The sequence below is a fragment of the Acanthaster planci genome, linkage group LG20 (assembly GCF_054643075.1).
Source record: "Acanthaster planci isolate LZ-2023a linkage group LG20, COTS_SCS, whole genome shotgun sequence".
Taxonomy (NCBI): Eukaryota; Metazoa; Echinodermata; class Asteroidea; order Valvatida; family Acanthasteridae; genus Acanthaster; species Acanthaster planci.
In genome coordinates, this window is record NC_141796.1 from 9,337,199 (window position 1) to 9,361,890 (window position 24,692).

The window sequence follows — 24,692 nt, forward strand, 5'->3', positions numbered from 1 at the left end:
TCGTCGCTGTTATTTTCACTCTCAGATTCCCAACATGAACAGTTTTACCTCACTTTGAATTCAAGATGGCCGACAAATGAAAACAGTCTATTAAGGTGTTAAAACCCAATCAGGGGCGTATCTAGGCATTTTGAGGGGGTGTCAGGCTAGACATTTTTTCTTTTACGTCTCATTTTTGCAGACAAGCGGAAAGGATGACAAAACATCATACCTGACTTAAACTGTTTACGATGGTATTGGTGCGCTTCCTTCCTATTTCTTTCCCCGTTTGTCACCTTTATTGTCTCAGAGCGGGGGGAGGGGGGAGTTCCAGTACCCCTCCAAACTGCCTACCCCGTCATCCCCATAAACCACATCAGCATTGTATGGTACAATGGTTGCATATTTATCGGAGAAAAAAATTGCAACGTTTGGCATCTCCGAAGTCCAGGATCCTGATATCAGGATTGCCCTTAAACCACACAGACAGCCCAGCTGGGAACAACTGGTTCATTTAAGGCCAAGACATCAAGAACAATCAATTTGAGTCCTCGTAATTGACTTTCATGGGAAAATAACTGCTGTGGTGACATACCTGGCTTTGTTGGTATTTCAGTGACATTTCAGACGACTCCATCTGTTTCTCTTCCACGAGACTCTGAAAAAAGAGGAAAAAAAAAGCAAAGAGGGAAAGATCAACAAACGAGTCCCTGCTTGTCCTGACACGGGGCCCTGTTGACCGCTGCACACAATGACATGCAGCGACCTTTGACCACTGTTTCACTTTGCTGCCATTGTCATGGATTGCATACCAGCTTTGCTGTTTTTTGTTGCAGTCACCGTGGGTACCGGTTTCAGCCACGTTGCGCTTGGTTGCATTTGGCACGGTTCTCATTTCCACTGCGTTGCATCTGGCCGAACCGAATACAGTTCTAATTTCAACTGGCTATTTGAACCTGTACTGGGGGTGATTACCGATTCTCCCTAGATTTGTAGGTCAACTTTCACTGTCACCTTTGTTTGCTGGTGTTTTCCCTACCTCTGCTTTCACCGCCCTGTCTTTGAAGCTGCTGAGATCGTTCTCCACTGAACTCAGACGAATCCTGAGATTGGACAGGTCGGTCATCTGGCTGAGCTTGGCTGCTTCCAGTTCAGCTCGCGCTGTCATCTCCTGATTAGAGCAAATATTCGGGCAAAATGGACAGAGAAACCCCCATTTAACAACAGTCCAACAGTCCAAAACGGGTTCCCTAAATAAAGGTCCCTAAGATAGCAGAACTAGGCCCTGTAAGCAGCATCAGCTTTTGTATGTGTACCCAAGATACCCACACAGCATTATACATATTTGAACCAACCATCACAGACCCAGGTGCGTGTGAGCAGCATGTGAAATGCTTCCCTCAAAATTTCCCACAGGAAGTTGGGCAAATGGCCTTAACACTGTGTTCAGGGAGCAGATTCTGCCTCCATGAATGGGTTGTGTGGTACACGGCCGTTACGCGCAGGACGGGAACATGGCACAAAAAGTGTCAAGGCAGTGGAGTACTCCGATTATGGTGTCGGCGAAGAAGCCAAGACATGTCTAACAAACTTCACTTCAAAGACTACATGTACATACACAATGTTAGCGGCTCATAGTGAAGTAAATCCACCTTTACATGTACATGTACACTATCTGTATAACTCCTTCAGTCAGCTTCGTTTTAATAAACCAATGACAATGCTTCTTCTGCTTATACACGAAGCTTCACTTCAAAGACTACATGTACATGTACATACACAGTGTTAGCGGCTCACAGTGAAGTAAATCCACCTTTACATGTACATGTACACCATTGGTATAGCTCCTTCGGTCAGCTTCGTTTCAATAAAGCAATGACAATATCTCTTCTGCTAGTAAACGAAGTGTACACATCCAGCGTATCGCAATCATGCACACATGTACGTGTACCGGTAGCTCTTTTTTGGCAGACGAAAATATCGAGTGCCTCCAATCACGTCCTCCAAACCCACACGACACCAGCAAATTCCACGGTGCCGACAACAAATGCACTAGTCCTGTGCTTGTACTTGTGCCACTTAACGCCCGACGGCCCGCAGCACGACAGGAATGCAAAGAAAAAGTTACAGAACTTGGCCCTGGATTCATGCCAACGATCGGCCTTTGTTCGTAACAACCGAACGAAGTGTTGTTCTATTCTCTGTCATACAAACCGCAAATCACACAAGCAGTAACAATCCGTGGACGTGCAGGTTTTTTCCTTTTATTCCTCCAGTCAAAGATTACAAAGACATGGTTCGGCAAACAAAGCTTCATACCTATGTGGTGACAATACAAACATAGCCAAGAACTATTTCCCTGAAACTGGAAACTGCTGGAGAGTTTCATTAACAAATCTTAACCAACAAATATCCACTCTTCCCAGTCCCCTAACGAGAAATGAACACAGCGATACATACATACATGTAGCATACCCGCATAGCGCACGAAACAACCATCTATATTCGACAAGATTTGTTGAAACAAATTCAAGTGTTCAGAATAAAACTTGAGGGACATTTGGGCATAAACCTACCGAGAGTGTTGGAACTTCGTCCAGTCAACTTTGTCATTTCCTCTCCAGCCCAAATACATACACATGTACCGACAAACCTCCTGCTTGCAACGACTGACATTTACACACTGAACTTTGAGCATTTCTGTTGACATGAAAACGAATGAAACCTCCTGAGAATTCCCGAGGGGCTTCCAACTACCACATCCTGTTTGCGGGTTTGCCTGAGGGCCAAATCCGCTGAATCAGGGCTCGTCGCCCACTCCACCATGTCTAATAATAAACCACTCCACATGGCTGGCTTGTTTAATAAACTAAGCCAGAGGACGATGAATGTGCAAATGACCACTTCCAGTTAAATTGTTTGTAATAAAAGAAACTTATGTTTTGCTTTCAAAGGCACTTTTACCATATGGCCAAACATTGAACTTCACTATTGCTCAATCAAGTACCCCCTTCGGAACATTTTGTCCACTACATGTACAGTGTACATGTAAGTATTAATGCTTAGCCAAAACTAGTGAAAAAAACTTTTCAAAATTGTTTCAGATTTTATTTAAAAAATCAAGACCACTTTTAGAAAATGCTGAACCCCTAAACTTGGCACTCAAAAATAAAAATCCATCTTAATTAGTATGACAGATCGAGACAAAAAGCCGTCGGTCTCAACTCGCCACTTCTTCTCTTATCATCATTGAACTTTCTTTGTTCAGACAGCCACAAATATTGACCTGAGCCTTGAGGCCAACTCTGCAGGGGTGCCAAAACCAACATCGCCGTGCCAACAATTGTCTCTGTTTTCACAATCAACCACTCACAAGAGACAGCTCTGAACTCCACACTCAAAATAGACATGACTACCAAAGTACCATTGTGCAGTTTTGGTTTTTCTTTTCTTTTTATGGGAGAGGGGGTGTAGTCTGCTTCTGTCTGTCTTTGTTCTCTTTTTTTTGGAGGGATGTTTCATTTGGTTTTTTTAAAATATATTTTAATAATTTTAATTTTTTTAGAAAACCAACCAATCAAAAAAAATTTTAAAACGTACAATTGTCGGCTTCAGCATTGTACATGTAAATGTAAAATACCTTGTCACATCCCCCCAAAAGAAATCTAAGCAAAGCTACTTCGTATCCAGTCCCGCCAGCAACGCAGTATGCTGCATGCCATGAATACAAGAAGTACATGTACATGTACATGTTCATGTACAGTATATGAACATGTATCCTGTGACTGTGGAGATTTCAATCCCAACAGACATCCAGCTTCGTCGTCCGGGGTAAACCGAGCCAGGAATTCTGACCTGGAGATGCACACCGCAAAATCCGATTACACAAAACTAGCAATTTGTAGAGCTGTGAAGTACACGTACACGTACCCAGGGGGCTCGCAGCTCGAGAAGCTTCAATCCACTCAGAACGACTACTGGGAAAGGGGCACAGACAAACGGAACAGTAAACAACGGCAGAGGCTCTGGCAAATTTCACAGGTTATTGATAATGCCAAGTACTGGGTACATGTAGAGTACATTATAACATCATAAGCTGTGCAAAGTTTTGAGGATCCTGCACAATTCAGGAAAGCATTCAGGTGGGTCTGCAATGTTCATCCTGGAGAAATGCAGTCCCTCGGGGAGAATATTCCCCGGGGGGGGGAAGCTATATGTGCACCTGTACACTGGTACATGAACAGTCAACAAAAGTCGTCTTGAGCAAGAAGAGGGCTGGTTTATCACAGTGTAACACGTACCGTGGATGGAGTTCTATTCGTTTACCTTCAGAAAGTAGCCCCTGAGTATCATTACGACCGATCTACATGTACTGAACATTTGACAACTTCAGTTGGTCAGAGAAAATGTGCTCATGTTCTCTGCAATATTGTAACCACATGTACATCCCATAAAGAGTTGAGGTTCCAGCAGGCCATGTGAGAAAATGCAAACCATGCAGACTGCTTGGTGTTGTACAGGCATGCAACTTGGACTTTGACAAAAAACAAGGATATTCCAATCCTAACAAGACTTTGAACAGTGTTTTTCAATTTTCAGTGGCATGAGTGTGAAGTGAAAACGAGGAAATCAGCTGATCCGAGGAAAAGTTGCATGCCTGGTTGTAAGAGGGGGAAACAAGCAAAGGCAAACATTACATAGGATTCCAAGTATCTTATTATAAATCATATGCAAATAACGAGCGACAGGTGGTAACCACACATCACCATAAATAACACCCCTACACATTACACCACTTGCTGCCTACCATATAATCACCAGAACTGCACGGTGTATATTACATTATGAATGAGATGAGTACCGTCAATGATCCCCTTTTGCATTGCCAGACGTAATTGATATTGCGGCATTTAAAGCCACTAACTAGGAAAGAGTAAATGCACAGCATATTTTCAGTTTTAGCGACGCCTGCAGGTGCGGCTGCTCCTCTTGAGGTTTGTTTTTTGGTATTCTTTGTGAAGTAGGAACGTAGAGAGTCTCCGACGGCACGCAGCTACCCCTGAATCTTGTTCCAGTTCTTGTAGGATCTACCGGCATGCTCGTTAGTGTGGAATTTGGCCTACAAAGCTCTTGGCTGGGTACCTGTGGGATGTTCCGTGTTTGTCAGTCCTCGAGGCTTATGTAAAGTCATTCCAGTTGAGTCTTATGCGCACGTTTTTCTCTCTCTTTCAATGAAAAGAAAGTGTTCACGGACACTTGCTTCCTTGGCATGAGCAGAAAAAAAAGCCCTTTTAACCCTTTGCATGCTATCGGCGCATATTTGTTTATTATGGTTGAGCTCTGAAGACAAATGACACCGCGTTCGATTTGGATGCTTCCATATTTATTTGAACAGATGAAATCAGAGAAAACATGTTTTCCTTACAGGTGCTCTTTGATACAATCACTCAGCTTGGGTCGCCATTTTCTCTCTTGTGGTGGACTGCAGCAAGATGCCTTCGTCAGAGATTCATAACTGGCCGATATTACTGGCCAGCTTCATGGTGACCAGTCTGACCTACGGCACGGCCAGCTCTGTGGGCGTGTTCTACATCGAATGGTTCAGGGAGTTCCCGGAAAGCGCGGCGCAGGTTGGCGGACTCTCCATCTCGGTGGTCGTCATGCTCCTGTGTACTTGTAAGTTTCACCAAACTCTTTGGCATTTCGTGTAGACTAAAATGGGTTGAAAAACGATACTTCCTCTTTGAAAAGAGCTGTTACTTGTGAAGATGGGCAAAGGCCGATTCATCATTTGGCAAGACAGCATACATGAAACATGATTTTGTGATGCCTTTTCAAGTGTGAGGTGGCTCACCTAACTGATGTGAGTGACCACCTCAGGCTTGTCTGTTGAATTTCGTACCTCACACTTAAAATAAACAAAGATGGATGGAAACAGCGAAATAACTGACCAGTAGATATTTTGAAATAGAGGAGTTTTAAATCATTCAGAATGATCAAGAGGCCCAGGAACACAGACTACATGATGGATTTATTTTTGAGGGGAAATTTGGAGTAAATGTAGACCTCATACGGTTGGATTATTACAGGCCTCTTTTGAAAAGATGTTTCTTTTACCAGGCATGTGTACACAAGGTATTTCGGCAACATTTGTCCAACCACCTCTCACATACCGGGTACACGTGTCACCACCCCAGGGGAAACCCTGGACACTGGAGCAGAAATTTGCACCACAAATTCGCCAAAAACATTTCCCGACATCCAATTCAATTTGCGCTCGCATCCACCGGAAGTGCAAACCCGCCTTTACCCATAAAGTTGAACATAAAGGGGAATTGACCACGAAACACTCCGTGATGTCAGATTCAACTCGCTTTCGCATCTATCCGAGGTGAAAACCGGCCTTTTACCCACAAAGCTGCTCCATGCAGCTACTGGTACAAAAAGTCTACACGGCTGCTTCCTTGGGACGTGTTCGTTATTTCCAGCTGTTGCCAACGAGACTTGGACACAGCCGAAGAGAGAGAATGTTGAAGGACCGCCCTGGAGTTGAGCAACCACTTGTGTAATACAGTAGGACATTACCGGTATGTACCAGTAATGTCAACAAAGAGCAGTCACTAAAGACACTGGGACATGCGGCCTGCTCCCTTCTGTTCAGAATGTTTCGTTGAGGGGCTCTCTTCTGGTGCAACAAGTCTACACGTACCGTAAACTACTGTACCCTGTAGAGTGACGTGCTCGTTGTACTATGTGTTGGACTGTGCTTGACTTTGTCAGGCTTGGTTCTGCATACAACAGTGCAAGTCACCTGTTAACTGTAGAGACCTGTCCGTATCAAATGACTCAATTTGACCTATTGGAGTAAACAGATTCCATCCAGTCCCCAGCCATTAAAGTACAGCGACCCCCTGGTCCATGCATATATACTGTAGTTCTATCTGCTGAACCTTGTTAAGTTCAGACCTGTTTCTGATACAAAAGCACAGGGGGTTAGGGTTAAGCCCTCGTTCTCTTGTTTCCAGTACTTGCCGTAATCCTTCTGGTGGCTTTTATGTCACAGGCAGTTCATGCCCAATTTTCATCTTCTGCCTTCCAGCGCCTTTGGCCGGTGCCCTGGCCAAGTGCTATGGCGTGCGCCCAGTGGTGGCAGCTGGGGCCTGCCTGTCGTCTGCTGGACTTCTCCTCGCGTCGTTCGCCCGCGACATCTCCGTCTTGTTTATTACCATTCCCTTCATGGCGGGTGAGTATGACGGGACCCAATCACAAGAAAGTGCCCCACTCGATGATTAGGTCACAGTCAAAGTCGACAATCATCCATGTTTGCCTATACCAGTACATATACAGTCAATTGCAAACGTTTAAGACCACCTGGTACATGTGTTTTATTGGCATTTCTGTCACTAGGCACGCATTACAATGAATGATTACTTCATAAGTTTTTACAGTTGTGAATAACATCAGTGTAGAACTACAAATATCCATTTGAATGAAATTTTTTGCAAAGGCAGGTCTTGTATGACATTTTGTCCATGAGACAAAATGGGTATTAAAAAAAGCCAGTCCAAGCAATCAGAAATACAGGAGGGCACACTAAATATTTGACCGTTAACATTTCAAATCATGGAAATGTAGTCAAACAGCCATTTATCAAGATACTAAGGTTACACATTGACAATAAACATAGGTTGCCATGATTGATTGGTTAAAGTTTGGTCTTTTATTCAGGTTAATGTATTTTGTATGGGTGGTCCTAAACTTCTGTACATAACTGTACATGTATGCTCTCCTGCTCTTCACTGATTACTGTATATGCAAATTTGCATATAATGTACATGTGCATGCTTCTTGAAATGTGTTAACCTTTGAACTTGGCTAGTTCCCAATCTCCTTCCTGAATCTTCCTTGACTTTAACACCAAGGTGCAGGAACTTTGTCCTCGAAGGGGCAAGAAAATTTCTCTTGTCCCTGAAGACATTCACTTACGGAATATTCTGGCAGCCAAACATTCCTACTTCACAGCTCTTGCATTTTGAATCATGATTCCATCAAAGCGCACACTACCGGTATACATATCCAGGTGCTATCAGCTGTCTGCCATTTGTCCCTTTTCCAGGTATCGGCTTTGGGATGTCCCACATGGGGGTCCTCTTCATCATCAGTGAGCTCTTCCACAAGCACTACGCCACGGCCAACGGCATCGCCACGACGGGCACTAGCGTGGGCACCATAGTCATGCCCATCCTGAATAGCTTCCTGATAGAGCGGTACGGCTGGCGCGGCGCCCTCGTGGTCCTGAGCGCCGTGGAGGCCAACCTGTTGGTGTGCGCTGGACTGCTGAGGGCTCCGGCGGGCGAAAGAGCCCAGGCAAAATCGCTGAGCGGCGAACAGTGCGACCGAGGAAACTATGGAAGTGTGACGCATCGGGAGACGGAGGGGGTATTTAGATACAAGCAGCTTTTAGAGAGCGCTGATGGGTCTGAAGATGATGCCATTGGCCGAACCAGCAAATTCTCTGTCGGCTCCTCACAGGATCACAGTAAACAGGAGAGATCGACTACGATGGCCAACTTCTCAGAGAAACTCACAAGGTTCTTGGTCCTTTCAGGCCTATCCCTCCTCTGGACCAACCGGGTCTACGTGACCTTCCAGCTGGCCACTGTCACCAACACTCCGATCATGGGCGTCACCCTGGCGTACATCGCTGCCCGGGCTGAGTCGGTAGGCGTGCCCACCCTCCAGGCTACCTCCCTGATCTCGGCCATCGGAATCGCCAACATCGCCAGCCGGCTGACCCACGGCCGGCTGGTGGACACTGGCCAGGTGCAGCCTGCGTACATGTACGGTGCCGCCATCGCGCTGTCTGCAGTGGCTGGACCCATCATTGCATCGGTTGAGAGCTACCCGTGGTTCATGGTCTGTGCTGTACTGGTCGGCCTGTCGGCGGGAGTGTTTGTCCCCATGCAGATCACAATAACTCGGCAGATTGTCGGGCAAGAGAGATTCCCTGGAGGATCCGGAGTCAGCCTGGTTTTTGCTGGCATCGGTGACTTCTTGTCGGCACTTATGGCTGGTAAGAAACTCTCTAAAACACCAATTCTCATTAACCACTACCAGCCGGGGACTCCGAAATCGGAGCCCTATGGTTTATATGTGTGGCCGGGGTCTCCGAACTCGGACAAAGGAAACAGGGCCCTGTAACAAAAGACCGTACTCCGAACAAAAGACCAGGCTGCTGGGCATTACCGGCATTTTTCACTCTCAAAAGTGGTGATAATCCAGCGTTATTTTGAAACCGTATACCAGGGTTTGGGGCATTTAGAGCAAGCGGATTACCACCGGGGACAAAAGCTCTCCACCACTGCAGCGATGAGCCACACAGCACCGCTGCATGCTAATCTGGCCCCTATTGAAAAGAGGTCAGCAGTGCACTGAGCCAGGTTCGTGAACAAAAGACAGTTGTATAACACCGCACAATCTGGGCTCTGTTTACAAGGCTGCAGGCCTGGCTGAAATATTCGGGCGTCAATGAAGGTCACCTGTCAACTTAGAGTAGTGCCTAAAGATTACTCCGTGCGGCTATAAACGGCTGTTAAATGGAATGATGAATTGTTGAAGGATTTTGAAAACGGAAAAAATGATAGTCATGCCGGCTCAGCATCATCAACGTTGAAAAATGCCCCAGCACAAAGTGGTTAACATTCTTATAAATATGCAATTGTGCCAGCACTAAATGACTTTATACATGTGTTTGATTTGAAATGGAGGGTCGGGGAGCCACACATTATCTAGATATGCCAGGCATCCCTGACTTGTGTAATGTATGTCTGGTTTCTGACCCCCTCCTCATGTAGGCTACTTGCACGATGTCACCAACAGCTACAGCGGAGGTTTCCTCATGATGGGCATAGTATCCGGAATGAGCACAGCCCTGACTTTCTTCCTGCATCTGACTTGGACCAGACTAATCCCAGATGACCGCTGGCCGAGAATTCCGCCCGCTGGCTAACGAGGAAATGCTGGCTGATTGATCGGTCATCCTTCGATTGACCATCTCAAAAAGACTTTGAGTAAACTCAGTGACTGCTTTTGAGGCTCGCTATTTCTTTGAATATATGGGTTTTCAATAAAATGCATTCAAACAATGGTGGTTGTCGGTCTAAATGTTTAGAAATTTCTGAGCCTGCTCTCAAATTCAAAGGACAAAAGTATGTCACCATAACCTGCTAGGTTTAAGCTTTTAAAACAGCTTAAACCTAACACTGTAGAGTCAGCAGAAGACAAGGGCCCTATTTCATGGTGGTGCTTAACGTTAAAGAGAACAATACTATAGCCAAAACTTTTGCCTACCATAAGCACTATTTCATGGGGATGCTTAACGTTAAGCAGAACAGTTGCACTCACTATAGCCAAAACTTTAGCCTACCGTAAGCACTATTTCATGGGGATGCTTCGCATGGCTGCACTTACAGTTACACCCATTTAGAGATTTCCACAGTTTTGTTACAACATCAAGCAATTTTTCCCATTAGGTAAGCGTACGTTTTGCCATGCTTACTGCTTACGGTATTCATGAAATATGCACAAACTCTCTTGGCAAAAAAGAATGAGCTTCGCAGAGGCTTAAATTAAATAGAGGCTTTGCGTGGTAGCCATCTTGCAGGGCAGTTCTTTTGTTCCACAGAAATACCTCCTTTGTGCACACTCTGGAGAGCAAAAGCACTGGGACTAATTTCACGGCACGCTTAGCAGTTAACAGAAAAGTCACGCTTTCTGTGGTAGAAAAATTTGCTAACCTTGAGCACTATTTCCACGGCAGTGCTTGGCCTGGTTGTGCTCACAGCTGTGAGAACACAGAGTTTTTCATATTTTTGTCACTTGCAAATATTGCCCCCAAGGTAAGCGTGCCTTTTGCATTGCTTACTGCTTACATTCTCCATGAAATATGCAGAGCCTCTGTTAGCGTAAAACTGCATGCTTAGCAGGGCCGTGAAAATGGCCCTTGGCCTGCAACATGGCTGCTGTGGACACCCTCTATTGGGCCCAGGTCCTTACCTCTTGCAGCATGGCCTCGGCCTTGGCCAGCTTGCTGCTCTCCTCGGCCAGCCCCTTCTCCATCTCCTGAATGGCCTCCGACTGGGCCTCCACCTGGTCACTGAGGACGCTGATCTGCAGCAGGAGGGACTCCTTGTCGCCCTCCAGGCGCTGGACCTGGTCCGAGGACAACGAGGGCGGTCCGTTCACCTGCAACAAAACAACAGCGCACAGGTCAATTAGAGAATCTTCTATGTTCTCAGAATCTCATCCGCAGTAGGATGCCTTGTCGCTCTCCAGATGGCAAATTTGATCTGAGGGTATACAGGGTGGCCCATTCACCTGTTCTCAGAAACAAACATCTGGGGTAATTAAAGCATGCCCTATGACACTTAGGTCCCTGATCTGTTCTATAAAGGTTTCCATGCCACTCTCCTGCAACTGATTGGGTCTAAAGCAGTCTCTGAAAATAAATTTAGTCATTTTTCAATGTTTATTGCTTTTTGGTGGTCATACATGTAGCTAGAAAACTGTTTTTATACGTTTGTTGTGTGTCAGAGGCACTGGAGTGAGAGGCCTCCAGGTCACAGTTGTTAACTCAACTTTTCAAAACTCCTGGCAGGTGCCACTGGTCAACTGTTTTCGTGTGTGTGCGTTATATATATTTATGTTTCTTGTTTGTTTGTCTGTTTTTATGACATGCCAAATAAACAAATCATATTGACAACGAATAAACACTTATTGCGTCAAAAACCACAGAACTGACCACTGGCACATTAAAAAACTTTTTAAAGATAATAATCTGAATTAAGGATATACATAAATGTACATGTACAGCATATTGGAGAATGTGACCCGGTTAAACTACCATTATCTTGGTGTATGGTTTGATAAGTATCTCAGATGGGACACGTTAATTGATAAAACTACTGCCTAAAGGTCTCAACGCCTCAGATAAGTTGAAATGTTTGAGTTGGTACGTTGACCATTAACGGTATACACGTAATACATTGTATAACCCTCATACTGGCTCCCACTGCACAGTTTGGACAAGAGGTGCTGAGAAATACGTTAACTGACTTCAGATTTTACAAAACCATGCAGTAAAATTAACAATGGGCTAATTATAATCTGCAGGGTTGGAGTGGCCACTTAAAATTTACGCTGAAAACTGCTAAGTAAAAAAGCTGAAACGTAAAAAGTTCCCATAGTTTTGTGCAGACCAGGTGTACAAAAAAAAGCTGAATTTCAGGGTCAACATCTAAACAAAAAAGCTGAATTCTTTTTTTTTTTATATCTATTTATCTTGATTTAAAGTCATATTTAATGTGCTTATAGATACATCTGGTGTTATGATGTCTCCCTAATTAAATGCAGCTAAGTATGATGTACATGTCTTGTTTATTATTGTGTTTGTACTGGGGCTCCAAGCTGTGATGTGTGCTGATCAGAGTTCATCCTCATTAACCGTCCTTTGGTTTTACAGCACAAATGTGCACAAATGCCCACAGTCACTGGTGAGCATGTAGTTTCTACATGTATATGGAACTCAAACATGCACAGGTTCAGTGTGTACACAGTTGGTTGCCTGCACAAAATGACCCAGGGTCTTTTGTGCAGTCCTCTTCACTGCATTTGGTTTACTGCACAATTATGCACATGAAACAGTGAAGCACAGTTGTTGGGCAGTACAAAAGTGCAATCTGATATTCCTGTGAGGGACTGTTGGTGCAGTGCACAACACAGCGGTGCTTCCTTGAGGTGTTTACCAAATGACCCAAAGAGTGACTTCCACATAGGATGGTTAATCCTAACTACCGGTACCCCAAACATGCCTTACTCCAACAGCAGGTTTTGTGAGGTTTTGGCAGTTGGTACCGTACCTGAGGAACTTCTTGTTGAATTTTGTGAGACTTGGGATGAAAGGCCCAGGGAGATGGTGTTGGATTCTGTGTGAGTTGGGACATACACGGGTCACTGTGTGCAGTGTCTGGCTTGCTGTACCAATTGTTGGACTATGCTTGATGTTGTCAGGTTTGGTACTGTTCAGTGCAAGTCATCCTATACTGCATAGACCCATCGATACCATATCACTTGAACTCCAACGGGCTCATTCTATTGGAATTTATCAGATTTGGTTATAGTGACCCGTATGTACAAGTACAAGTACGCAGACAAGTACACGTACTGTACCTCTTGGATTTTGTGAGGTTCAGTATGCTTTCTATTGCAAGAGCCTAGGGGGTTAGGGTTAAAGATGATGTAAGGAAATAAAAATAAACATAAAAATATGGTAAAGCGGAACGTCAAACACCGCTATAACGAACATTCGGCTGTACCAAACATCGTCCTTGACTCCCAATATTTTGTGCACAAAAGCTACCAAACATTTTGCCGTTGCAAATCAACCGAGATTCGCCACAAGCATGCATCAGAGATCGATCTTGAGCAGTAGCTTCACGACAATTAAATATCAATTTTGTAACTCAAGATTTAATAACAAAAACAAAATTCTTTAGATACATTTCAAGAAACCTCAAACGTGAATGCAACGGCAAAACATCACGAAAACAGCAAATCATAGTATCACAAGAGGGTGCACTTCAGTAAGACAAGAAAGGGCGCTATTCAACATGGCAATGAAACGTTCGGCAGTTAATTTTGCTATAACTAACGACCACTGTATCGAACATTTAGCGTGGACTCAGTCTTGTTCGTTATAGTGGCGTTCCACTGTAGAGCTGTTTGATTGGATAGTGTGATCAAGAACATACCAGTACCAGACTGGATCTGCATTTCTTGTATTTCTCTAATTGGCCCGGGGAGACGGAGCCCTTGACCAGCGAGAACTTCTTCCTCCGTCTGACGTGAAGTTTGATTGGTTTGGACGACATCTGGCCCATCATTAAAATGTGGGGAAAAAACTTCTCCTTGCCACCAGTCCGACTTTGGCCGGTGGAACAATCGGCCACCAGAAGCTTAGAGTTTGAATCTTATCAAAGTGGAATATGCCTGAGGATGACAGAACACCCTGCCTATGCCAACCACGGTTATAAGGTTCACATCCAACCTAAGTCTCAAAAAAAAAAGGTGCCGGCCTTTTTAGCTGTCTCCAAAGGAACTGGTATTGGCCTTTTTTTATCAGTAATAAGAGCCACTGCAATGTCTTGTTCGACGGAACGAGAATCCAGTATTTGCAGTGAGTGAAATAGTTCAGAGTCGCTTCAAATGTCCTCGGGAGATCATCTGTTCATCCGACTGCGAAATGTCCTCGGGAGGTCAACTGTTCATCCAATTGCGCCATGCATATACATGTATACATGTATTTCCATGTGCTTCAGAACGCACGAAACAGCATCTGCAGATGGGTGGGTTTGATTCCAATCAAAAGTTCAAACAGCGAGCCAGAGAGTTCACCTCCAACAAGTGAATCAGTCTGCCGCTCTGACGTTCCGTTGTGTCAGACTCACATGAAACAACTCCACCTCAGCTTTCGGGCCAAAAGCCTAATGTCCTCTCTCCGTTCCAGTGTAACTCCAGACACTTAAGAGGACACTGTGAGGCCCATTCATATGCTGTCGAGTACCTCCACCGTGTTCTTTACGATGTACCTTCCCCCTTCTTCACTATTTACATCAAGCCAGGTTGAGCTTTTTCATCAAAGTCAGTCACTCGCGACGAACACCTGGCACCGACATCCAGTTTCGAGAATATCCTGAACTTCGTTTTCGCAGCCTTCTACCAGAAAGTTGTCAAGATTCTGTAAACTGTCTTGGCATCTTCACTTCATCCTCACATCGATTTGGCATCTGGTGGCGGCTTCCCTGCTGATCAAGTCAGACCAGGAAACGTCTGAGCAATTCAGACAGTCTGGCAGTTGGTCATGTTTGGTTCCTGAGCTGGGTTCCAGGCCAGGTTTGTGATCCTCATAAACCACCACTGTCCAGGTGGGAATTACACGTACCCTGACAAAGTTCATCAGCACTGTGCGGCTTAGATCAGCCCACTTCCTGTATCAGTTCCGCATTAAGGTCAGCGTCACATCCATTAAGTCTGGAGTTTTAAAAGCCAAGAAAGCCCACAACATCTTCAATTTGCACGGGGCTGCGTCTTGTTACCTGTCTTGTTTCCTCTTCCGCATGAAGCACCTGAAGAGAGACACCAGTCCAAGTCCTGGATTACATGGACTCCTTATTCTTCCAGGAGCCAGTCACGGCTGATCACGGCCTCCTGGAGGGACAGACTGGAGTGAGTCGTCAGGATGCACTTCAAATACCGTCATCCCCATTCACTGGATCACTTCCTGCACATTTCTGCTACTTATACGATTCTCTTCCAGTGGCCACAGTGATTCAGACTCACTTGCACCATGACTGGTACAGCCTGCTTGTTTACTCCTGGCAAATCACGGATGAGCTTCAAATCGGACACAGTTAAGAACAGCCGAGGAGGATGTCGACATTGAACTGGACACTGTATGTGCATTTGTAAGCGACACTTCCAACTGGTAAGATTTGGCAGAAGCTTGTACAACTCTAGGAACAGTTCTCGTAACAGTCTGTCCCTAGCACTAAGGGCCTACGCGTACATTGTACAGGTATGTTACACATTTTCATGTACAGAGCATACGCACTATGCAAACTGTCTGGAGCCCAATTTTGCTCCAACTTGGGCACCACGTGCAAAAATCCACCTTTTGGCTGGGGCTTTCCACTCTTTCTGTGGACCCCGCAGCCACAGCCTCAACAAAAGTCTCAAAGCCGATGTGGCTCAATCTCACTGACAACAAAGACAATGTCGCAAGATGGCACTCAAATGGGCTACACAGGGGGCTGAATTGGGCTCCAAGGCTAGGCATTTTTGTCACGGCCGGCTAATTGGTTCTTTCCTACAAGTGTTGCATCACCTCGCAGCCAGTCTCTGCACCAGTGAAACTAATTAACAAGTCAATAACTCAGCTTCGGTAACGCCCACTGACAGGCTTTAAAAATAAGCTGATCTTTATCAGCGCTTTTTAAGTGGCTCAACATCTAAAACCCAGACATGCAAGAAGAGACAAGAGGGGACAATTTTTTTTTAGGAGACAACGCAGAGAAAAGATACGGCACCCACACAAAATCAACCAAACTGGAAATGGAGGGGAAGAAAGCCTACAGCGCCTAGGAGTTGGATTAGATCTGGGGCCACAGCAATCAGCCCAGACTCGGAACTAAAGGTACAGGTGCGGCACATGAGTGTATAGTTGGTGGAATTTTGTTTTTGTGGGATCCTGAAGGAAAACAAAAAGCAGCTGCTAAATTTTTTCTCTAAGTGAGGTTTGCGACTCAATCTAACCCCCACAAATGACTCCCAAGGCATCAGAACTGTTTTCGTTACAGGCCTTCTCAACAAATTTGGAACCGTACTAGGTGAAATACTGACATCAATGTTTTCAGTTGCACGGGTGACTCACAGTCCTACTGCCAGCGGTCTTATTTGGACTTCAAACAGGTAATGAACTCAGAATTTCACAGCTCAAAATGTTCTTTCCATTGAATATTAATTAAAATTATTTTTTGTCAAAGTATTTGACTTTGCCGCCTTTTTACATGAGACTAAAATCCTTCAGATTTTGTATGAATATGTTTATTTCTGTTTTCAAGTTTTCATTTTGCACTCTCAAACAAGCAGGCCCTGGAGAGGGCAAAGTACCGGTACATTTACAGAAATTATCAAGGGATTTTTATTATTTTTATGAACAATTCAAGGGAGAAATGTATGTATGATCATTTGCATTTGTCTTGTTATGGAGTCACTATTTCACACGCACAATCGCTAGAGCGAGAACCACTGCGTAAAGCAACACCCAGGCGTACTCCAATCGTCTATACCGGTTCGACAATTTCTAGTTCACAGTGGTGTCACACTTCGGTACTCTACGGTGTTGGGTATCATCGCTTCAAACACACAGATGGCGATGCAGAAGGTGGAAATTTAAATGATGTTCATGTACAACACATTTTGGTAGGGTTCAGCTGGTGGCACCTGGCCCATCAGGGTTGGGTCATATACCCCGACTCCACCATTTCACGCCCCTGTGATAGCAATTGGTGGAATCAAAGACAATCCGGTACTCTGACTAAGAAGGGGTTACACGTGTAAAAAAACATCAAGGACTATCTGAGAGATGATAACAACCAGCTAGGGGTTTGGGGGAAAAAAGGAGTCTTGCTTGTCTGCAGTAATTGCCTCCCTCCCCCAAGAGAAAGTAGGGGGGGGAGCCAAAGTGTTAACAGCCCTACCACCCTGACACGTATGACGATGACGGATCGGACACTGAAAGATGTCAGAGGGTTCAACAGCTGCACAGCTTCACTTTCAGGAGGTGTCAGCTGTTGACACGTGACGAGCTCAGCCAAGGATGAATCATACCTGTGACTCTGACTGCCACAACACATGTAGGTACTGGTCCCGTACCAAAGCTACAGGCAATCTAACTTGAGGGGAATTCCTTAAAAAAGGGCAGACGAACCTCCAAAAGGATAGACTGCAGATCCCTGGTTTATGTGTAAGGCAAATGCTCTCTTTACACGGGTAGAGGATTACCAAAACCAGCTATTTGTTTACATTTGTTTGGTTACAGGGTACAGAAGTGAATACATCACATGCACAGTTATGTGTGTCAAGGGCATTAGCGAGAGAACCAGTCCGTGAACCAACACGCGCACGTACTCCATTCATATACACTGCACTTTCTGATTCACAATGACCCCACACTTCGGTACACTATAACAACTTTATTTTTTACGCCACCTACATACCGACCAGCATGCTGACCAGCCTGCTGAACCAGCATGAAAGAACTCCACACAATGCCAAGTAATCATCAAATTATTTCCATTCAATTTACCATACACTGGGGGGGGCGTTCTTAACAGAATTGCAGAGTGAAGGAATTTACTAAATAAAGAAAAGAAATTCTCGGCAAAACAGGTCCCCCAGCCAAAATGTCACATTATCTACGATCTCTGAGACTGGTTCTCCACAAATTTCTGCTGATCATAATCTGCTGATCATAATCTGCTGATCATAATCTGAAGATCATAATCTGCTGAGCATAATCTGCTGATCATAATCTGCTGATCATAATCTGCTGAGCATCAATTGAATTTCAATTCAGCAGCTTCGCAAAAACGATGCCCTGAAATTCATACTTGGTAAACTGCATGAGTTAGGAGGGCTTGGTGCTCTGATACGAGCAGGACTTTATCCCAAAGGCAACAGCCTTTGAGAAAGGCTACATCCGAATTACTTGGCTATGGCTGAACAATAATACACAAGCCAATGGGAGATAGCTGTAGCAGCTAGCCACTACCCTTCATAGGATCATAAGCTATTTTCAAGCTGTAGCCAAGTAATTTGGCCAAAGATTTGGGCTTAGATAAAAGTAACCGGGCACTTATGATTCTGGCAGGTGCCTCTTTTCTTCCACACACCTGGGGGGAATTTCCCTGCAGCCACTGGACCAGGACCTGCCGCGTGCTGTCGGGCACGCCCTCCCGCGAGATGCCCGCCTCCCCTTGGTCCTGGGCCAGCTCGACCGAGTGCTTGAGCTCGTCAGCCAGCTGGGCGATGCCGAAGTGGTTGACGGACAGCGGGCTGAAGTTGGCATTGTGAGAGTCCATGGTGCCGTTGTGCAGGCTGGACACCTCGGACGACTGGTACCTGGTACCTGGAACCAACGAAAAATAGGAAAGTTGTTTGGAGTCAGACTTATATTGAAGCACAGAGTTTTAACCTCAACCACATGCCACCGGGGTTTCCGGTACCGGACATTTATGCTTTACATGCATGGCCAGGGTCTTAAAAAATCGGACAAAGGGAACTGAGCCTTGAAACCAAAGACCATACTTGGAACAAAAGACCAGGCTACTGGGCATTACCAACATTTTTTCACTCTCAATAGTGGAGATAATCCAGCCTTGTTTTGCAATAGTATAGCACGGTTTGGGGCATTTAGCACGAGCGGATTACCACCAGGGACATAAGCCACACAGCACCAATGCATGCTAATCTGGCCCCTATTGAAAAGAGGTCAGCAGCGCACTGAGCCAGGTTCGTGAACAAAAGAAAGTTATATAACACCGCACAATCTGGGCTCTTTTTACAAGGCTGCAGGCCTGGCTTAAATACTCAGGCGTCAATAGATTTTGTCTGTCAGGCTAGGGTGGCCACCAGACAGTAACTCCTGTGGGTGTAAACATCCATTAATTGAAATGATGAATTTCTGAAGAATATTGAAAACTGAAAGTCTTGGAAAAGTCCCGATTATGTGCACTGCATTTTTCAAACCACCCGGCAGCAAGTGGTTAACGAGGTGTTGGTCAACAGAATGTTTTGAACGAGTGATTCACAAGAGACATAAGACTCAGACTGCACCCAGGTGACTCACCAACAAGAAAAGTACTGGTGAGAGGCAGGGAAATGACTCCACCGGATAAATAGACGCCTCCAGTGATACTTAAGGTGGTAGACTTTTAAGGTACTAAAATAAAATATACGATGAAGACAAACTGACAAAGACAGGCACATGTACATGTACGTCTGACAAGCACAGGACTTCTGAGAACAATGCTGGCGACGACACCGCTTTACGTATATCAGGCTTGAAATGGGCTCTCATTAAGACCGCTACTGTGTATGACTTCATAATTAATGTGTAACCCAACACTCTTGACATTCAACACAAAGTTCAACAGAGGCATGTGAGTCATGCGAATAGCAGGGACATGTACATAACTTTTGGCATACCGAGCAAAACATACCGGGTACATGTACATATATTGATAACTTAGGAGTGCATGTACATTTGTTCGTCAAGATGTCAAAATCATCGGTACCCTTCAGCCAGAGATCAGTTTACGAGACATGACACGGTGCCCCTGTTGTGAACCAATGTCAGCTCGACTCGACAAGGCAGCCACGCACGGAACACATGAACAGATGCATTCAGGAGTTCAATCAAATTCAATCAGATTCCGTGAGTAATTTGTCCATTTTTTTTCTTTTAAACGGAAAGGTATTTTTGGTCTTGTCAGATCTTTCCGATGTACACATTTATGTCATATGTACATACTGTAATTTCATTGGCCTAAATTGGCCACCCCATGTTACTAAAAATAGATGTGACATCATTCAAATACTGCCTTGAACATGTGTTCCTTTGTACAGTACATGTATATTGCACATGTATTATAGCTGTGTAAACATGCTACATGTACGTCCCACAAGTACATGTACACCAAACCACTCCACAATGGCCATGCTCAGTCTGCGGGTGTGACATATATAGCCCCACATGTACTCGCTGAGGGTTTGTTGTGTGTCTTTCTTCAGGGCACAGGGTCGGGGTCCTGGCTCCACAGTTCTGGGCCACTATTCAGAACTCCCCCCCACACCCACGGGCTTGGGATTAGTGTTCCATTGTTCCAGGGAAGGAGAGAAATGATGGAAAAAGCCTGACAGGGGAAGTAGAGCCCGGCAACTGTTGATTTGCAAAGAATGCAACATTGATATCTTGCAGGGTAGACAATTTGACAAGATTTAGGAAAGCTGGCTGCAGGAAAGCCAACGGGGTTTTAATGAGTGTAACAAGCAGCAGATATCATCAAATATCTTTGCACAATCCCTGCGTTTATCTTGTTTGTTTATCTCTCCCCGTGTCCAAATATTTCCACCCGGACTCACCCGCGATGATGTCGTCCATCTGTTCGAGGGCCGCTGCCAACATCTGTGTGGCATCGCTGGCCAGCGTGGACGTGCTCGACATCTTGCCAGCCGCTTATTTACCTTCCACATCAACGACGAAAAAAAAAAGGTTATGTCTCAATTTGGCGTGCGGTCCTTGAGGGTCAATTGATCGATCAGAACATCCGCAACATGGCGACTCTCATCTGTGGAAGAAATGGGAAAATGATGTCCATTCAATGGAATAAGCACAACTTTTTAAGATGACCGTGTGATTTCCATACAGAGAAGACTATGCTCATTTTTACTGAAGCATCCGCTGTGCAATTCCATCCACGGTATTTGACATTTTTTGTCGAAAAGGTACCGTACCATGAATCTCCACAAGTGGCCTACTGTACTGCACATGCAGCGCATACTGATTCTCACACATCTCACGAATCTAGTCTGGCCGCATTTTCACAGTTTCAACTGTCAGGATAATGACAGACCAGCCAACTTCACTAGCAGTTTTGTTCAGTGTCAAAACTGTGATCAAGTTCAAGAACGCGGAGCGTGTTTATCGCACAGTAGTGGCTTGTGGACAACTCTTGCAGGTCCCCACAGAGCCGAGGTACAGGCACATGCAGGATTTTACAAAGTTTGGGAAGCCTACATGTACTTTTCAATCCCCTTTGAATCTGTACAACTTCTCTCCAGGAAGAGAGTCCTGAACCTCGGTACAATTTTACAAGCGTGTATCTGCATAATCGACAACAGGTAAAAATACTACTCCTGATTTGTTACTAATCCTAATCATTCTGTCCAGTTTGGGCAGAGATGTACATGCACTTTCTAGTACACTAATCTGTGTTATTTTCATCGCATCTTTATCCCCATGAGTAACTCAACCACTTAAACACTCTGACAGGAAAGCCCTTCTAATCAAATACACATCCTGGCCAACACATGGGTATCTTCAGAATGCATGGAATGTTGGAGAAGTGAAAACAGCTTTCACAAAGTCTCCTGGTCAAGTGAACATCTCCAGTTTACCTGTACATGTACATGAGTATGCAAACTGTACATGTACATGTGCATCACTTACATGTACATGTACATGTTCATGGTAGGTGGAGTGTCATGTACAGTACACAGCAATGCGTTTGTGCTTAGTACCTGTATGGGGGTCATCCCATGAGGTTGGGGTACAATTTGTAACCGAGTCTTTGTAACATCGAACAATGGCTAGATGCATTATTTGGCATGAAGACAGGTGCTATTTAACTTATAATAAGTACAACATAGCGTACACATATGTATGTGTAGTTTTTCTATACCGGTACATGTACCAAAAAATTGATGGTTTGTGCATTATAAATAAGCATACCAAGAACTTGGCCATTTTGATATCCAGTTCAGGCTGAATGGTTGTCACTCAATCAAGCATGACACATTAATTATTCCCTCCTGACGGAGTCCTCGACCCACTGAACCCTTGATGCTGATGGTTTTCACATGTCCCCGCAGCCGAGCACAGTGCAGCCAAGCTTGACCAAAATCAACCACTTCACAACCAACACTGGAACAATTTTTTTTTCCTGTAAATCTTTTTTTCCCCCCTTCGTTCCTTTGTTAGGCAGACTTTTTTTCTCCCTTTTTTTTGACAGCGGGCAGACAATGTGAGTACAAAGCAAAGTCTGGGGTGAGAGATTGCTCGGCCATGCCCATTTTTCACTCTGTCTCATTGCCGGACGCACATGAATCTACGAGAGCCTGTTTATGTAATTGTAATGCTGTGGCTGACAGTGCGACACAAAGCTTGGTTTAACGGGGAGAGGTAGGGTGGGATAGAAAGGGCTTAGCTTCCCTTTGTCCAAACGGCAAACCTGACTGTGTTTCGATGAAGAGGCGCCCCCCGGGCATGTTCCAGGGCACTGTGTGGGTTAAAAAAAATGTGCCTGCAGACCCTGCCCACAGCAGACCTTAAATTTCTGGGTTACAGGACTTTTCATCTCTGTGTTGGAGGGGCAAGGGCTGTTTCTTAAATTCTGAAGAACACAACGACATTGTAAAATTTAGCAAGTTCTACATGTAGGAAAAGATTTCAACACTACGCAGAAAAACACTGGTACCCGTACATATACCGGTACCTGTCCTCAAAAAAAGGCTCGGTAAATAGGCATCCAAGCCCAGAGTGCCTACATGTACATAATGTATACATGCAAGTCAACCCAAAAGAAAAAAAAAAGGGACAGAAATTTTGTAACCTGGATTGACACTTGGGTTTTAAACTCTGTGCTGTTCTGTGTTCACTGCTCCTAGGTACATTTTCGGACAAAATGCTTTTCTCCAACTGTTGAGAACTTTTTTACATTCATATTTAGTGACTATGCCACTATAGATACATGAACATGGGTGGTTATTTTGTTCTGACATTATTTCCACAGATTTTGTGGGTATAAATAATTCGTGTAAACATTACTTGCATTTGTGAAGCACAATCAAATTTTTAAAGATACCATACTTTTTAAAAGTTATTAGAATGCCCACCAGAATCATTTTATGAGAGGCTGAGACAAGACAGGCAAAAACCAAGCCAATGGAGGTCATGCCCTGGCACTCCAATTTTCCTGACCTCAATTGATTTAGCCCCACTCTTCAAAACCAATGCAGGTGACAAGAACCAAACACCAAAAAAATAAAACCCCAAAAGAAACAAATCCAGCCACCGTTAGTTGAGGACAGATGGTGTCTCTGGCTACCAATTAAGCTAGCCAGCAATGCTCTTGTCTCTCTCTCTCTTAGTTACATATGTACCGGTATATGCAAGCACCTTTGTGAAAAAAAAAAAACAGAAGAAAAATGTCATCGCGTTGATATTAATTTTCAGGCCATTCCTCGTCACCACGGGGGACCAGCTGTCATCAGCAGCGGCCAGCTGTCAGTGGATGTCTTGTAGCGGAGTCGTCCCTATAACACAGCTCTAACTTAGATGCAAAATACTTAGAGGAGGATGCTGGAAGGGCTGAAGATCGAGGGAGGGATAGTTCCATATTAGGGTTGCTACGGATATGTGAGTCCTTTCCAAACAAAAGTCGATGCAACTGTTTGTGGCCCACCATTCCAAAACCATGTGCATGTAACTTTGCAGATACCGGTAGACAACTCCTCCCCCCCCCCCACTCTTGAATTCTTACACTTCAAAGTGATTAAAACTGAGATTGTGCCAGCAAAACGCTTTGGCAGTTACGGGCACTGATCAAAGCTGCCGAGTTTCCAGTGTTCACGTGTATGTTGGTATCATTTTCACCAAAACAGATGAATAATTCCTCAGAATAACGACAAGAATATAATGTCAAATCAGTGCTCTGAAATAGGTGATTGCCGAGCTTTCGGTAACTGAGTACCTTCTTCAGGGCAAGCAGACTGCAATCACATATTTCAGAGCACTGATTTGATATTATATTCTTGTTGTTATTCTGATCACGGTGCTATGCAACCCTTCCATATTACTCTGAATAATGCCTCAGCTGGTTTCGGCATGGTGCACAAGGTTTTATGCTTTGTTTCCTTTTTTACTTAACTTTGCTGTGTTACGCTGACCTACATGTACCATACAGAGGAAATTATACATCAAAATTAATCACACAGTTAAAAAGATTCTTTCACTTTCAGTTTCCCGTTACTTGCCGCGAGTTAAAAGCACACATGCCACTTTACAAAGATGAAAAAAAAACTATGTGTAGTCCAAGTCACTGTACGGGTATCCTCATTTCATAAAGGCCATGTGCACTTGAGCAATAATGCACATCCAAGATTTTCAGGTCATGTGAAACAATGTTCTGAGGTAATTTTTGCGTGATTTTTTGTTGTTGTGAAGCAGTCCAACATTTTTTTCCACACTATGGCACTAACATTGTACAGTTGCAGTGCCCTTAAAAAAGCATAAATTCATAAGTCAGTCAACAGCA

General features: G+C 44.5%; 3 protein-coding genes across 10 annotated transcripts in view; 1 reads left to right on the forward strand and 2 right to left on the reverse strand.

The window, feature by feature from the left end:
• The window catches only part of mettl15 (methyltransferase like 15), a 112,418-nt gene that overhangs the window by 76,210 nt on the left and 11,516 nt on the right, over window positions 1-24,692 (reverse strand). The window lies entirely within an intron of this gene.
• LOC110975062 (liprin-beta-1-like) overlaps window positions 1-24,692 on the reverse strand; it is a 50,208-nt gene that overhangs the window by 20,688 nt on the left and 4,828 nt on the right. For 4 of the 8 annotated variants that reach the window (XM_087130246.1, XM_022227171.2, XM_087130244.1 and 1 more), the window contains exons 2-6: window positions 20,740-20,945; window positions 18,489-18,724; window positions 11,035-11,223; window positions 1,019-1,150; window positions 575-637 (exon numbers count right to left, since the gene is read on the reverse strand). In XM_087130246.1, coding sequence (XP_086986372.1) covers window positions 575-637; window positions 1,019-1,150; window positions 11,035-11,223; window positions 18,489-18,724; window positions 20,740-20,821 — 702 coding nt within the window. In that variant the 5' untranslated portion in view covers window positions 20,822-20,945. Of the gene's footprint in view, window positions 1-574; window positions 638-1,018; window positions 1,151-1,597; window positions 1,701-1,758; window positions 2,142-2,555; window positions 2,707-11,034; window positions 11,224-18,488; window positions 18,725-19,444; window positions 19,597-20,739; window positions 20,946-24,692 lie in introns of those variants that run through there. The other 4 variants (XM_087130247.1, XM_087130249.1, XM_087130248.1 and 1 more) reach the window with 4 other exon arrangements.
• Window positions 5,029-11,036, forward strand: LOC147795912 (monocarboxylate transporter 13-like). The gene is made up of 5 exons (XM_087130254.1): window positions 5,029-5,174; window positions 5,407-5,655; window positions 7,079-7,222; window positions 8,096-9,052; window positions 9,834-11,036. Exons 2-5 carry the CDS (start codon window positions 5,472-5,474, stop codon window positions 9,986-9,988), a joined length of 1,440 nt encoding a protein of 479 aa, XP_086986380.1. The 5' UTR covers window positions 5,029-5,174; window positions 5,407-5,471; the 3' UTR covers window positions 9,989-11,036.

Coding starts and splice junctions, on each gene's coding strand:
- LOC147795912 (XM_087130254.1), top strand. CDS start 5,472: ATGCCTTCGTCAGAGATTCATAACTGGCCGATATTACTGGCCAGCTTC. Junction 5,656..7,078: donor CGTCATGCTCCTGTGTACTT/GTAAGTTTCACC, acceptor TCTGCCTTCCAG/CGCCTTTGGCCGGTGCCCTG. Junction 7,223..8,095: donor TACCATTCCCTTCATGGCGG/GTGAGTATGACG, acceptor TCCCTTTTCCAG/GTATCGGCTTTGGGATGTCC.